The 16,849-nt window shown below is 31.2% G+C and overlaps 1 protein-coding gene across 1 annotated transcript; it reads right to left on the bottom strand.

The window, feature by feature from the left end:
- On the bottom strand, positions 2,962-4,850 carry LOC109343885 (protein DETOXIFICATION 55-like). Its single transcript, XM_019582394.1, has 2 exons — positions 4,664-4,850; positions 2,962-4,446 (listed from the first exon to the last, which is right to left on the bottom strand). The coding sequence occupies exons 1-2, from the start codon at positions 4,709-4,711 to the stop codon at positions 2,962-2,964; spliced, it is 1,533 nt and encodes a 510-aa protein (XP_019437939.1). The 5' UTR covers positions 4,712-4,850.

The following is a 16,849-nucleotide window of genomic DNA, read 5'->3' on the forward strand; positions in this document are numbered from 1 at the left end:
ATGACAATGCACCTCATCATGAAAGATTCCATATGTGGATGTGACATTCAAAGCAAACAAAAAAAAACCTAAACATTTTGGAGGAGCATATGGTTTTGTATCATCTGATCACCCTTATGCATGTCGTTATGAAGGGTGTGAGAATGCATACATCCATGAATACAAGTTTAAACTCCATTTGAAAATGGAGCATCTGGATAATAACAAGCATGTTTAGGCTAATGCTGATAATGAAATGGATGAAGCAAGTGACCAAGATGCCAAGATTTACATTAGCTCATTTTAGACCTTTCGCTTTGCAATTAATACATTTCTTGTTATCTAGTAATTTAAGAAGTCATTCAAGTATCTTCTTGTACTTTCTTGCAAGTGGAAGAACCTAAACTTATTCACTATGGAAATGTAACTTCAATCAATGTCATCTATGGCCAATAAGAACAATACAACTTTTAATGGAAATATTAATTATAATCCTGATGTATTGAGAGCTAGCAAATATTCATCAAAAGAGCAATCATCCTTCACACATCTTCTTTTCTTGGCATTAAGAGATTTTCTTGGCTGGTTTGTATATCTTCAATTTATCATATGTGTAGGGCTGGCTGGCTTTTGGTATGCATTGAATGTGCCGAGACCCAAAACAAATACACAAGATTGAAGCAAGATGGAGAAAGAAGAAGATGAAATGGAGGAATAGAATTGCGAAAGCCATGAAATGGATAATTATTAGCTCTGATACCATGTTAAAACATGACTTTCCATACTTGAAAAGAAAGAACTTAAGATATGAACAAGAAGAGCAAAGATTCAAACTCCATAGAAAAGGAGAAATTTTCATTATTGGAATTTTGAATTGATGAATAAGTAGTGAGCCAATATGACTTATTTATACAAGAGAAAAGAAGAAAAGAAAACTTGTAAAGCAAGTAATTAACACAAACATAACTTGCTAATTCCTAACTTTCTAACCAACTATCATCTTCCAAAAATAACCTCCAATATATATTTAATAATGATTTGTATAGTTAATAAATATTAGACAACTTAGATTTTGTTTTCCACAATAAAATCACAATCAAAATTGATACCCAAACAGTTGGATTTTTGTCCAACAATGCAAATCACCACCGAACTAGAAGTCACTTAATCAATTGCCCATGAAGAGTGACTCGGCAGATAAGGACAAAAAAAATGCTCCTGTATTATGTAGTTTGTATATTATTTTTTTGGTACTTTGATCATTCACCTTATAGGTAAGGAATTAATTTCTTTTAAGGTGTGTGATTGTCCCTCTCAACAAATATCGCTCCAAAAAATCAAACTCTTAACCTTTTGTTCATCTCAAACCACTCGACCAACATTTAGTTGGTAGTTTGCATATCTTAAAATAGGTTTATAAATGGAGCGTGAAAGTTAATTAGATTAATACACATTAATCAACATATAAAACTTATAATATATATGAACGATAATGGTAAAGATTTATAAACCATTATTAAATTATTCACTTTTAATTTGTATTACTTAAATTATAAACTAACAATATATAAAACTCTTAAATTGTTCATGAATACATTTTTTTTCTCATAATCATAATAATACTTGAGAAGGAGAAGAGAGAGTCGTCTTATTTGTTTGGTTAACAAAATAAAAAGAAAGCAATCTAAACATATTATCTTGAATGGGGCTAGTGTTATTCATGTTACATTGACAAGAGGGCCAAGAGCAAACTTAACGAGTCATCAAAATAAGTTGGGCTTCAAACAAGCCCAGAGTATTCACCTATATATTATTGATTATTGATTTCAAGATAAAAATCTGCTTACAATTTTTTTTCTGGATAAAATTGGTTGCTAACATGAATTAGTTGATATTTAAGGTTTATAAATATAGACTAGAGTCTGTTTTTTCCTCAACAACTATGTTCTTATAATTGGTAGCTCATTAAAACAATTTTCAATCTTAAAAGGCGTTCGGCAAGGACATCCTATGATGCATTTCATTTTCCATTTGATCGTTAAAATTATTGAGGCGTTATCCAAAAAGCATGACATGTTGGTTTATTTGAGGGATATATAATTGGTAGATATGAAGTTGAAGTTTTTTATCTATAATTTGAAGATAATTGTGTTGTACAAGCCCAATGCTTCTAATTTATGGCGTGTGAAGAGCATCCTTATATATTTTGAATTAGTAATTTCTGGTCATTGTATATTTTTAAATGGGATAAATAAAATTGTTATTAATGTAATAAGATATGATTATTAATAATATACATATAGAAGACATTTAAGCTCTTAATGTTAAGAATATAAAGTTTGAGTTGTATCATTTAAGTAATTGAGTCTAACTTTAAGTTTGAATTTGGTTATTTAGGCAGGCGAAACAATTTGATCAAATATTAAACAAATCAAGCTCAAATATTTCACGAGTAATTCAACTCACTTACACCCTTCTTAATAATAATATGTTTTATTATTAGAAAACTATTATATTTTTACTCCAATAAATTCACACTATCCATTTTTTAATGTGAGAATGCACTTTCATGAACCCTATTATATTATAATTGTATCTTCTTACCATGTAGCTACTAGCTAGAATTACTAAACCTTGCATGGACGGATCCAGAAAGAAAGAAACTAAATAAATAATAATACAAGACGATTTTTGGATTTCCAAACATATGCATAGGTAAAAGCATAATAATCACAACAAAAATAACAATTACATTTTAATTTCAGTGCATTTTCCTTCCACACCATTCTGTGTATCTTCAATATTCTTTCGTCTTCACTTTGAACAAAGAGATTTTGTCTCCCTCTCCTCGACTAATATAATCACACTAAATAATATAAAATATTTTTTTTATACTTTTGTAACGTTTTTTCAATTAGATGATATATTTTGATTAATCGAAACATTATTGGATACGAAAAGTGACAACACATATTCATTCCTTCACTTTTTGGAGCTCTCTTCGAGAAAGACAACACCTTCTTCACATTTGACAATTTGTTCTGCATGTGCAAACAATGCATCACATGATGAACTCTTATTTCCCACCAAAGTACTTGCTTTCAATGACTCATTTTCCCAATCAGTGTTATATACGACAACTAAAATGGACACCACACATGCAATTTGTGCTGCCATAAGCCCATAACATAAACCCACCATTCCTAGTTTCCAAACAAAGGCCAATACTATAGCCACCGGTGCTCCCACCAAATAAAATGAACAAAAGTTTATGGCAGCTCCAATACCAGGTCTTGCACTTCCTCTAAGTATTCCACAGCTTGTAGTTTGAGGACAATTTGCTAGCTCACAAAGTCCTATTATAGGTAACACAACCATGCATAATTCTAACACTTCACTATCACTAGTGAACACTCTCGTCCATCTATCCCTCCCTATTGTGGTTAATAACAACCCAAAAGTTGAACTTAAAAGTGCTATTCCAATAGCTACTACACTTGACAAGTTTGCCCTTTCAGGTTCTCCTGCTCCAAGTTCATTCCCTACCCTTGTGGACACTGATGCACTAAGTGCTGCTGGCAAAGTGTACATAAGAGATGTGGTTTGTACTACTATGCCAGCGGTGGCTAGAGCAACACGAGGGTTATAAAGGTAACCAGCTAAAATTGTCATGTACTCGTACCACCACCATTCCAAGCAAACAGCTACACAACTTTGCATGGAAAATTTTATTAGCATGCCCCATTCTTTTACTAGTGTGGAAATTGCATTACTTGTTAGATTATGTGACAAGGGAAAATAAATTATTAGTGGCACAGAAAGAGAATACTCCTCGTGGGTGCGAGTGTAAAACATGTATATTAGAAGGAAGAAAAGGGTGTTGAAATTGGTAAGAAAAGATGAAATAGCAATGCCTGGTACACCAAGGTGAAGTTTGAAGGTAAAAAAAATAATTATGGGAAAGTGTAGAAGAATAGCTAGTAAAGTGCACCACATGAGTGGCCAAGTTGTGCCTTTGCTACGTAAATAGATACGAATAGGGTGAAGGAAGCTATTCGCAACGAGGTCTGGGACAGCGAAGTGGCAATAGAGACTTGCCACTCGAGTTATATCTAGGTTTTGATGAAGACAAAGCATGAAATATTCAAGATTGAGCCATAAGAGACAAATGGGAAACGCAAAGAGTAATAACATGAAGATTGTTCGATGTAACGTGTGAGTGAGTAAGGATAAGTTTCGAGAACCAAAGGCTTGGCTGCATAGGGGTTCCATACCCATTGCTAGACCAGAGAGAAGAGAGTAACCGGTTATGTTGGTGAAGCCAATAGCTAAAGCACCACCTGCTAATTCGAGGCTTCCTAATCTTCCCATGCACATTACTAAAGTTATGTTTTTGAGGGACCCTACAATGCTCATTACTGCTATGGGGAGCCCTATGTCACTCATTCTCTTCAATTCCTGGAATACCTGTTAAGTGTCAAAGACTCATGTCAGTTCAGAATATGAAGTATATTTATTCTCTTGTCAATGAAGTTAGGTTCAGCTATTCAAAACACAGCGAAAGACCATTTCAGTGTATGTAATATATATATGTGTAATTACTAATTATGTGTATGCATGTGTGTGGGAAAGTGAAAATGAAAAAGAGGAAGCTTATGAAAGGAAATAATGTAAGGTCTTGTACCTCGGCAATTGTCGGGTATGTCTTTTGGGATTTCTGCTTCGTTAACATCTTGGACTTTTTTTATTTTTCACTTTCTTGTTTTCGTGTGGGATTTGAGATAGAATTATGAGGATCACAAGGAGATAGTGGGTGTGTTTTTGTAACAAAGAAATGCATAAAGCAGCAGTACTTCAAGCACAAAGTGAGATGAGAGAGGGAGTAAGGAAAGTGAGTTTGAGTAATGAGAAGAGGGACCTTTTTATAAGATTTGGAGGGTGGTGGGTTACGTGTATGAGCGTTTGTTTTGTTAGCATTGATGCCCTAAGTTCCAAGCTAAAAAAAAACTATCATCTCATAATTTGTTCAAAAGATAATGATCCAAAGTCCTAGGAATAACTAACTGTACAATGATTTGTTATCTCATCTCGAACCAATCATTAATCACATCAATTATGAATATTAAATATTTATAAGTTTATCAATTTTGTTTTATTGTGATTGGTTAGGGACATGGTCGGAGACAATATATCCTCATCCATAACTACCACACTTGAAGGGTAGAAAAAGCTAATATATTAGGATGGTGATCACATGTCTCATTTGTTGTCCTATTTGGTATACCCATCCGATCAGAAAATCTTATTTGATTAAAAATAAAAATTATAATAATAAAAATTAATATTTATATATTATTCTATAAAATTTGATTGGTTCAGTACATATAGACAGGAATATCTTAAGAACAGATGATCCTTGTATATATATTAATATATACTTACAATTGTGATATTTGTTACATAAACGTGTTTTGACTTATATCAAAAGCTTTAAATTTTAGAAAAAGTGACAAGAACAAATGTTAGTGTTAGTTTTAGTTGTTTAAATTATCTTTTGCAAATGTGAAGTAGTAAGACTGTATATCATGGGATAAACTGAGTATTTTCTTCACTGCACACACAATAATCTTATTCTCACATTATTTATTCAGGTACTCATTTTTATATACACTTATTTCATACCGATGAATTATCTACTTATTGTTATATCCAAAGTAAAAACATTTTGGTAAATAATGGTTTTAGTAGAATATTTTATTAACTTTTTAAAAATATGAAATAGGTATAAAAGGGTAGAGGAAAAAAGTACAAGGTAAATATTTTCCTTGCACATATATATATATATAAGCAAAAATGTTTTTTTTAAAGAGGAAAGCAACATAGAATAAAAGTGTAAATTTCTACAACAAAAAAAAACTTATACAAGTTTGTTGTATTAACCTTTTTTTTTAAGCAAAGGTGCAACTACACCTCCGAAAATATATTAAAGAAAACAAATAAAAAAAGACAAATTATATATTGTTAAACCTATAGTTGGGGAGACCTAGTCTACTTCTATTATACTCATCCTTTATAAAAGTAGGAGAATTGTTCCAAGAAGAATTATGCCTAGAATCTATTGCATAGTTGGTTAACTTATCGGCACAAGAATTTCCCCCCTAAAGATGTGCGAAATATGAAAATTCATTGACAACAACTTGGATTTGCATTGTTCCCACGCATTGCTAATCTTCCAAGGGGCTTTTGCTTTGTGATTAAAAAATTTCACCACTGTTATAGAATCACATTCAAGCCACATATTGTTCCAACCATTCTTAAAAGCCCAATTCACAGCTTGAATGGCAGCAAAACCTTCAGCATACAGGCAAATTGAGAATCAATGAACTCAGCAAAACAGACTATGCACTCCCCAAGAAAATTGTATTAACTTAGTAGCAAAGTTTACCAAAACACATATAATATTATACATATGGAAGTCTCCCTACTAATGCAAGTGTGGGAGACAGGAACCAAAACTCCAAATATTTCTCCGATTACTTTTGAGCATTGTTATGCCACCTTATTAAAAGGTTACACAGATGGTATTCAAATTTGCATTGAACAAGTTGGATTGGTAGTGTATAGGTTAGAACATTATCCAAAAGTGTATGCACCTAGCCTATAATGAAAAACTTCATAATGTGCATGTAGTGGTGCAGTAGTAATTAAAGCACGAAGTCCATATTTAAACCGTGTTGTAAATATATACTGATCAATTGAAACCTCTAACTCACACTTCTTTTCAGATCCTACTTTGTCATTTTTCCAAATATGTAGAAGCATTAGCACCTTCTTAGTCAGATAATAAAAATCCATATATGATGTATTGCTGTATTACCAGATTTTGTCCTCTTGTATAAAAGAAAGTTATTGATTAATGTGCATGTGAACGAGACTACATGCTAGTCATATATAGCTACTGAGAATCTGAGATCATGTTTGGTGTATTTTGGGTGCTGATGGTTGTTCAACATGGAGCTCACACAACCACACTCTATGTGGTTTGAGAAGTAACACGTATGGCTACAATCTTGCAATCTTTTTATTTCTATTAGTGTTGTTTTTTGAGTTTTAGTTTATGAATTTTTGTATTTACAAGAACTAATTGTAACAGGCCTTGAAACTGTGATGTTTCTTTAACTTCTAAAGGAAGATCAAGGTTAATTCTTAGCACAATGTTTCCTGAACTCAACAATAATCAGCGCTGCCATGTTTCTATCTTACTGTCACATTGGGAGTCAATGGGGAATACCTTATATAACAGCGAAACAAAGATCTTCTATCCTAAAAACATTTCTTCCCATGTTCCAAACCAATCATATTCTACTAAATAAGATAAAAATGTTATTTTTTATTTTTCTTTTTAAGTATGTGACAACTTTATATTGGATTGAAACACAATAATACACAAAATGTGGAACAACTAATCCTCATTCATATAACAGCTAATTTGGTATTGGTAAGGATGTGAGCAAAAACATTGTATTATTATATCATGTTCCCAAATGGAATAATCTTTTTGGTACTAGAATGGGAGAGGAATGATATCATGTATACCAAAAACACCATCCCCATAACTTATATATATATATATATAGTATCAACAATAATTTATATCCCGTTAACTTATAATATCAACATTTATTCAACTGGAAACTTGTACAATCCTATCTACATCAGAAAGCATATTTTAAAGCATGATTTAAGTACGAAAGATCATATACAAAAAAAGGGAGATGGAATTTCAGAGAATGTTGCTAGTGTGTTAGGATTTAAGTTTATGAGGAGAGCTCAACCTAAAAGACTAGTCTATTAGGTGGGAGAGTCTCATGACTTAAATAACACATTAAGTTTACTATTCTAGTCAATGTGAGACTCCTAACATAGTGTCTTTTGATAATTTGCCAGTATGAGGCCACCTCCGTAATTTAAGAATAGTAGGGCCTTTGAAACCTAGGGCAACATAGTTTTGGGTACCCATCAGAAAACATAGTCGAAAATAAGATCATAGTGTAAGCAAAAGTTGCTTTTAGTCACATGTTTGCACCAAGATTCTTTTGGATAGATCCAACCTCACGAACCTTTCCTATTCGACTCACAAGCTTTGTTCAGAAAAGTTCCAATGTATACCTAACTTCAAATTCCTATTTCTAATCTGTCCCCATACATCCAGAAAACCAATGACTGGAGGGTCCGAGAGAAGAAAAAAAATAGAAAATGTAAATATTTTCTAAAATCTACTTTATTGTAAAAATATTACATGAATATTACAAAAATATCGAAAAAATGAGTCAATATATATATATATATAAATAAAAATAAGTGTAGTGCCCCCTTCCTTTTAATCGTTCCTTATAGTTTTTGATGATAAATTATCCAGAGCAGCAAGTGTTAATGTAATTCACATGATACTAAAAAACTATTTCTAAAGCATGATTTTATAAAATATACATAATATATGGAGGGGGTTTTATTTTTTCCAAAACATCCCATGTACGTGATATTTGTTTTGCATATGTTCATAAGTCACTAATAGTTAAAAATGATTAACTATGATTGTTTAAATTATTTTTAATATATACAATTATATAGATAAAATCACACCATTTAAAACATTTAAAACATTTACATCACATAACAATTTAAACATTATTAAGATAATATACCTATAAATGTAAAGAGTAATGATATATCTATCACTACTAAGTTGGATGGGGATTATATGTTCCCGTTCTTGTCTCACTTTGTGTCTTCACTCAATTAGAAAATCTCATTTAATTAAAAATAAAAATTAAATATTTTTATATTATTTTGTGAAGTTTGATTGACTAAGGATATTATGACCAAATTTTCTTGGGACGGATGATCTTTGTTCCACTAAACCTCCTAGGTATGGAACAAATCATATGTCACTTATAAATTAATTGTTTTATTACATGTGTTACTTTCTTTTTGTATGAAGATATATGTTTTTCCAAATATAAATTCAAACTAAAATGAAGTCATTATAGTGAGAACATGGGCGGTGGGTATGGAGAAGTCAAAAATTTGACAAATAACAAAAGCATTGCATGCCTATAAGCGTGACCATTTTGAGGATCTAACCATATATGACTTGAAATTAGACGTGAAAATGTACTTTCAAACACGACCACATAAGTATTGAAGGTTCCTTTTGGACCATTAATTAACCCTTTAAGACTCTAATGCCATCTTGATTGACTAAGAACACCATGACCAAATTTGATTGACTAAGAACACCATGACCAAATTTTTTTGGGACAAATGATTTTTATTTCACTAAAACCTCCTACTATGCAAGAAATCATACGTCACTTATAAATTAATCTTTTATTACACATGATACTTTCTCTTTTTGTATGAAGATATATGTTTTTCCAAATATAAATTCAAACTAAAATGAAGTCATTATAGTGAGAGCATGGGCGGTGGGTAGTGGAGAAGTAAATTTTTTGACAAATAACAAAAGCATTGCATGCCTATAAGCTATATGGCTACCCTTCTATGCATCTTTTCCACTCTTCAATGTTCAATTAGCTGACCATTTTGAGGATCTAATCATATATGGCTTGAAATTAGGCGTGAAAATGTACTTTCAAACACGACCACATAATTATTGGAGGTTCCTTTTGGACCATAAATTAACCTTTTAAGACTCCAATGCCATCTTGATTGACTAAGAACACTATGACCAAATTTGATTGACTAAGAACACCATGACCAAATTTTATTGGGACAGATGATTTTTATTTCACTAAAACCTCCTACGTATGCAACAAATCATGTGTCACTTATAAATTAATCTTTTATTATACATGATACTTTCTTTTTTTGTATGAAGATATATGTTTTTCCAAATATAAATTCAAACTAAAATGAAGTCATTATAGTGAGAGCATGGGCGGTGGGTAATGGAGAAGTAAAAAAATTGACAAATAACAAAAGCATTGCATGCCTATAAGCTACATGGCTATCCTTCTATGCATCTTTTCCACTCTTCAATGTTCAATTAGCTGACCATTTTGAGGATCTAATCATATATCGCTTGAAATTAGGCTTGAAAATGTACTTTCAAACATAACCACATAATTATTGAAGGTTCCTTTTGGACTATTAATTAACCCTTTAAGACTCCAATACCATCTTGATTCATTGTTACCCCACCTAACAAAGAGGTGATCTTGTCAAACATTGCAACAAGAGTCCTAATGTGTTTTTCCAACGCAAAGCATTATTGTTAATGTGGAACTTAAGAAGAGGTCAAAATATCTTACAGTCTACAGATGATTAACTGCTATATCTTATTGTCGCACAAAGTGAAACCATGCATGTGCAATCTAGTTGTACCAAATTCTAAGGAAAAGTATCACATCAACGACATGATCCAAACGCTAAATCTTGTCTACGAATTGCACCTCCCTCAACTTTTATCTATGATGTATAGACTATAGTGTCAAATTAAGATGGAGTTTTATACTTTCCTAATTAAATCTTATATAAAGAACACGAATTATGTAGTAGGTGTTAGTAAGGAATAATATAAAGTTGGATTTATTCAAGTGTGAAGTCTCATATTGGATATGTGTGGAGAAGTGAAAAAGTTTATAAGTAGGAAAGACCTATGAAACTAATACCCTAAGGTTTTGGTTCAAGATGTAGTGTCTCACTTGTGACTCTTCAATCTTTCCATACTCGTGTAACAATGGAACTCCCTCATTAAAATCACTTCACCATTTTGCAAAGATTAAAGAGAGACATGTCTATCTCACTTGTAATCAATTACGTTATAAATGGGTCAATCTTAATAACCCAAACTAAATGTTAAGGTATCACTTTTCCCTTAAAATACGAAATAATTGCATAGTTATGCACCAATGGTCAAGAAAAGTTAAAACTACTGATCATGCATTAAAGTTATATACATTGAGCCTCTAAATAATCTGTAATATTATTACAAAAAAATATTCCTTCGTGTAATTATTATCACTTAGCTTTCCACGAGACAAAAGCTTCCAACTTTCACTCTAATAATAATTTACAATTATTAACTAAATATATGATAATGAACAAAATAGGAATGTGGATGAAAATGCATTACAAGTGTAATGACAATGACTAGAATTCATGTCTAAAAATAGAAACTAAAGGTGAAAAAAAGGAGATCGAATATAAGCATTGGCATAAACTAGGGAGTGAAAAGATAATCATGTTAAGCATTGTCTAGCAGGGCCAGGTTGCAATGCAAGAGCATGTGAGTGAGTTGACATAAACCTGAAGTTTCCAACATCTCCCATGAGTAGTGACAACACAATCATAATAAATCAGATTTTTTTAAGCACTTGATGTGAGATATTGTTCTTGAGGGTGAAGGACCCATATGGTTCATCACTCGTGTTTAGTTGTGAGCCCAATAGGGAAGTAAGTTGAAGTTTATCCTCACCAATGATCTTTTGGGATTCGTGATTGTTTCTCACATAAAATATTGCTTTCGAGAATCATCGAACTCTCGACCTTGAAAATTTAGTGGACCTTATATCACTAACCAATATCTTGTCAGTAAGGAATGAGAGTTTACATTCATAACATGAAGGGTGAAATATTATAAATTAATTTTAATTTTGTTTTTTTAGTTTCCCACGGGTATCCTTGTACTGGAGGCGATCTTGTTCGAGTCGGGAACATCCACAGGTACGTGAGGCTAACTCTTCCAGTGGACTTTTTTTCCATCCACAAGACTCGAACCCGAAACCTTACTTAAGGGGAATCAAACATGTATCACTTGAATCAACGTCTATTAGTAAATTAATTTTAAGATTGATCAAGGCTCTAAGTTTCCCTTAAAAACAAAATCGATCGAAGTTTTTCCAATGAAGAGATTCCCTCGTTATAATTCTCAAATTCAAAACAGATTTTTTCTGCAGCGTCTTGCTTGCATATGATCTTAGAAATTAATTACAACGATTACATTATAAAATGATGGGTGCACATCTACTGTACCACAATAAGTACCATTTTATGTGCTGTGAGATTCCGATTGGTTGAAAAATATATTTTAATTCAAATTTAGTTATTAAATATTTTTTTGATCAATCAGAGTATATAGCGAATGGAGTGACACAATTATGGATAGAAAATGTGCTCCCTAAAATAATGGTTTGGGGTAGTCTGAGTCAGGCGAGGGCGAAAAGGCCGAGTGTGGCCTAAACAATGACTATTAAAGGGGACCAAACAGATTTTTGCTGTCCGTGTAAATCGATTTGTGGCGTGGTTGGATTTGGGCCTTAAGTCGAACAAAAATAAACTAATTCTTGTAGAGTCAAATGGGAGTTTAGATTTGTCCCAAAAAAACGTAGTTTTCCATCATTTCCTTAGGGGTGAGCTTTGAACAACGATTGAGAGAGATAATGTTTGATGAGTTTAGATTTGAGTGGGTCATTGAGTGAACGAGTAAATTTGGAGGGGACAAAGATGAGTAAGAGAGAGAGTGGAGTTTGAATGAAAGGGAAAAGGAAGAGTTGTTGAGAAGAAAATTGTAGTTTAAGAATTTTGAAAACAAAAAGGTTTCAAAGAGTCAATTAAACTCTTAATTTCATTATCTAAATCTGCTCATTATTGAACTTATTTGGGTCAACCTAATCCACATCTAGTTCAATGAATCAAGGCCGATGGGAAAAAAGAGTACACTTATTATGTTTGATCCCACAAACTCAGATTTCAACTTAAGAATATCAATTAAACCTTCATTAATGTTTATTAGAGGAAAGACTTATTTTGGTACTAAAAAATTTAGTGGGTACTAATTTGGTTTCTCAAAATTTCAAAACTTTAAAGTTGTTCCTAAAAATATCAAATATAAATGAAATTAGTTTTTTTTAATATTTTATAACTCATAACGATGATTATATTAACTCATTCATGATGTAGAAGTAATTTTTTTCGGGAGTGAAATTGCTACAAAAAATTGTTAACCATGACATTGGGTTTTGCTTTATTTATTACATTAACCCATGTATGACTCGCCTTTATTTAATTCTCATAATAACATGCCTCGCGATTCTGTGGTGTAAATTGGATATAATGTCATGTTACTTTTCAAGTTTCATCATAGCATTATTAGCACGGAACCAATGCAACGCATAATAAATTTTTCCTTCTCAATGTTTTTTGTGACACCTTATTCCTTTTATTTTTCGAGAGAAGTTAATAATACTTCCCTTTTTTCTTTTTAGTTGGGATAAAGGTAGAGAATGTACTTTAAATCTTATCCTGCAACTTAAATGTGATAATAGAAAAACTTAAATGTCCTTTAGGTTCTTATAAATACATATAAATTAACACATTCTTTTGATTTTAATCCATAAAGTCCAAGTTTAGGTACATGCTTCTAGTCAAAAAAATTGTTTGAATGTACGCTAAATATTTCTTACTCAATTAGAGACATGATCGTATTAATCAAATCAAAACCTTTTAATTCATAAACACTCAAAATGAATATATAAAACTAAATTCATGGTGGAACAAGACACATGCATAATATTGTTGACGTTTACATTTTTCATTAAAACTAATATGGGTCGATTAAAAAATATATAAAAAATGTAAGAAATAAGAAATTCAAAGACTAAAATAAAAAGTTAATAAATTTGTAAATATCAAAAACATATTTAAACCTCAAAAAATGGTGATAACTAGAAACAAAAGGAAAGATAAAGTAAACAAAGATTGGGCTTGATAGGGAAAGCCACCCACAAATCCACGATTCCACTTGCATAAAGCAATTCCTTTTGGTGAATATCCTTCCTCCAATGAAATTATTTTGCTCTAGAATGATTCCTTTATCCATCCACGGTAACCCTTGCTTTGTTTTATCTTCCTTCAAAACAATTCAAAAGGAAAGAAAATGAGTATTATCAAATAATGTATTGTATAATTACTATATGAAAAGTGTTATATCTACAATTAAGATTTTGAAACTTCTCCTACCATAAATTAAACTATTAGGATTAAGACATTGTCATTTGATTGTTATCTTTGCCCCTATAGGAATCTCATGTGCAATGTTTTTTTCATACTAGAGGCAATTTTGTCCGAGTTGTGGAACATAACTCTTTCAACATGCATTTTTTCATCCACAAGACTCGAATCCAATACTTTACTTAAAGAAAATCAAGTATGTATCACTTGAACTAACGCTCATGGGTTAAGGGTGCGGTGTTTGTGTAAGAGATGGTAAGCAATAATAGCTAGATGCATGATGATTTGAATATGGAGGTCCCTACAATATATGGTAAAGTGGTCCATATATATCTTACGCTAGGTTTTCTCTACACATAATTGCATACATATTGCGGTGCTTCATCATATTAATTGGCTCTGAAATTTTGAGATAAGGGTTTTATTAATAGGAATCGTGAAAAACAAATGTTGCTTTCGGAGTATCTTCAACCCACCCTTGGCAGTTTGCATGTAGTATCTACTTGTTTTCTTATGATTAAGAGAATATTAAAGTTTGTTTTTTAGGATGATATTTTTTGGGTAAAGAATACTTATATAGAATGAGATTAAAAGCAAAGAAAAAGAGGGTATAAAAGGAAGTTTAGATATGATTGAGTCCCTTAATGTTGGCCAATTAATTTCAACCGTTTATAACATTTTTTTTGGCCACTTAACTAAATCATGGCCTTTCATCATCACCAAATCTTAGCCAATCAATTAAATTATGAATTTAGTACTTTTTTAAAAGTTGCACCAATTATATATTTTTTACATTCGTACTGACTTAAAATTACAATAAAATGAACTAAAATGTTATATTCATATATATATATATATATATATATAAAAGGAGAGTTCTGTTTACACCTAAGTAAAGTTACACTCAATCTCAAACATTCATTTTTTAATCTAATGGAACAAATGATGAGTGTAATAAGTTATTTAAGATTTTTTTATCTCATCATTTATTGCACTTACTGAGATTGAGTGTAACTTAACTTGAGTGTAAACAAATCTCTTATATATATATATATATATATATATTATATTATGTAGAAAAAATAATGAGGAGTAGGATGTGAGATTTATTTTAATTTTTTCAGAGTTGCAATGTTAAAATAAAAGTTGAGTTTGGCTACTTAAATCATAATGAAACATAAAATAATTTGTATTTGACAAGACATATTAGAGGATGATAAGGTGATATAGATGCTCTAAGCTGGTCTATTTTTGTTTGATATTGAATGAAGTTTGTTGTTAAAAAAGAAAGAAAGAACAAAATCGATGTGAAACACTAGACAGACATAAAAGTAGAGAGTACCGAAAGTGTTTTACGGCACCGTACGGATCGTACGTTGGTGTTGAGAGGGATTGGACTGAGACAAATCATGTGGCATGATTAAGTGATCATAATGATAATGGTAATGGTGGAAATTGCGCTGGACACGATCTTGTTTTGTGAATGTGCCTTTAATGCTATGAATGATATATTATGCACTTTCTATGCACTAATCTACCCTCTCACATGTTGCATTTCATTTCTTCATCTTCCTAACAATGGAGGACCTATTATCTCTTTCATAAATACAATAACACAATTCAAATGTAAAAAAGATATAGTCAAAATTGCTAAGTTATACCCGTGAGTTATTTCTTAATCAAATTTGTCTGGTAACTTTTTCATTCTTTTGTCTTTGTTGCAAGTTTGTTTCATAGTTCTCTCAAACCCCAACAAAACTCCAAACATTGGTGGAAATGGGTTTCAAATGAAAAGACTTTATATAATCCCTCTTATACGAACTTTTTGGAACTATATCATCATAGTTGAGTTTTAAGTCATAAAACTAATAATAAAAACCAACTTATAATATAAGTCAAAAAATTGAAGAAGAAAAATACAAGAGCAACCTTAAAAACAGAAATTAACTAAGGAAACAAAACTAATAATTTTGCTAAAAATACATAAAATAATATAGTTTATACACCGACAGCAAAACTTTTAGTTATTGTTGGCATGTGATGATGTTGATGCACAGTTTGTTTGGCCAATCCAATGTACAGGAAGCATATCTTTACAGCGCTCATGGACAAAGATGAAAACGAAAGAAAAAATAAATAAAACATGGACGAATAAAGCATATATTCTTATTAACTACTACACATTTTCATTTGGATTGAAAAATACCGAGTTACATCTTTCTTAATTCAAAATACTCATAACTCTATGCAGAAATGCTTCCAATGTCCCTCTTCAAAAAAACTTTGAATTAGAGTTGCAATATTTTTTATGAAAAAATATCGTGGTATTTGAGGATTTCTAAAACAATTTTGTAAGGGATATATAATTAATCGTATTTTTATATATATATATTTTTTTGTATTATCAATTATCCAATCACCTAATACTTAAAAAAATTAACATCTTTATTGTGAGTGTGTGACTATCCAAAGTGTTACTCTCTCATAAATCAAACCCTTAAATTTTAGTTTTTCAGAGATTTAGTAAAAATTTATATTAGTATATGTTGATTATAAATATTTATTGTGAGAAACATAATCTTACTACATGATAACGTTTAAAACTCAATATGAAATAGAGTTTTAGAAAGTTGAGAAGATTTGAAATATTTTCAAAAGTCGCTTTCTCTAGTCACCATATGTGGAGTGGCAAAACGCTGGCATCGTTTCGTTGGCGCTTAGGTGTATTATTGGAGTGAATAAATTTATCTTGTTGTCTTTTATTCTACACTTTTTTTATAAATGTTTTATCAATATATCTTTAGCTTTCATGGATTATTATTTGTATTGTATTTGT

Source organism: Lupinus angustifolius, chromosome LG01 (genome assembly GCF_001865875.1).
Source record: "Lupinus angustifolius cultivar Tanjil chromosome LG01, LupAngTanjil_v1.0, whole genome shotgun sequence".
NCBI classification, from domain to species: Eukaryota; Viridiplantae; Streptophyta; class Magnoliopsida; order Fabales; family Fabaceae; genus Lupinus; species Lupinus angustifolius.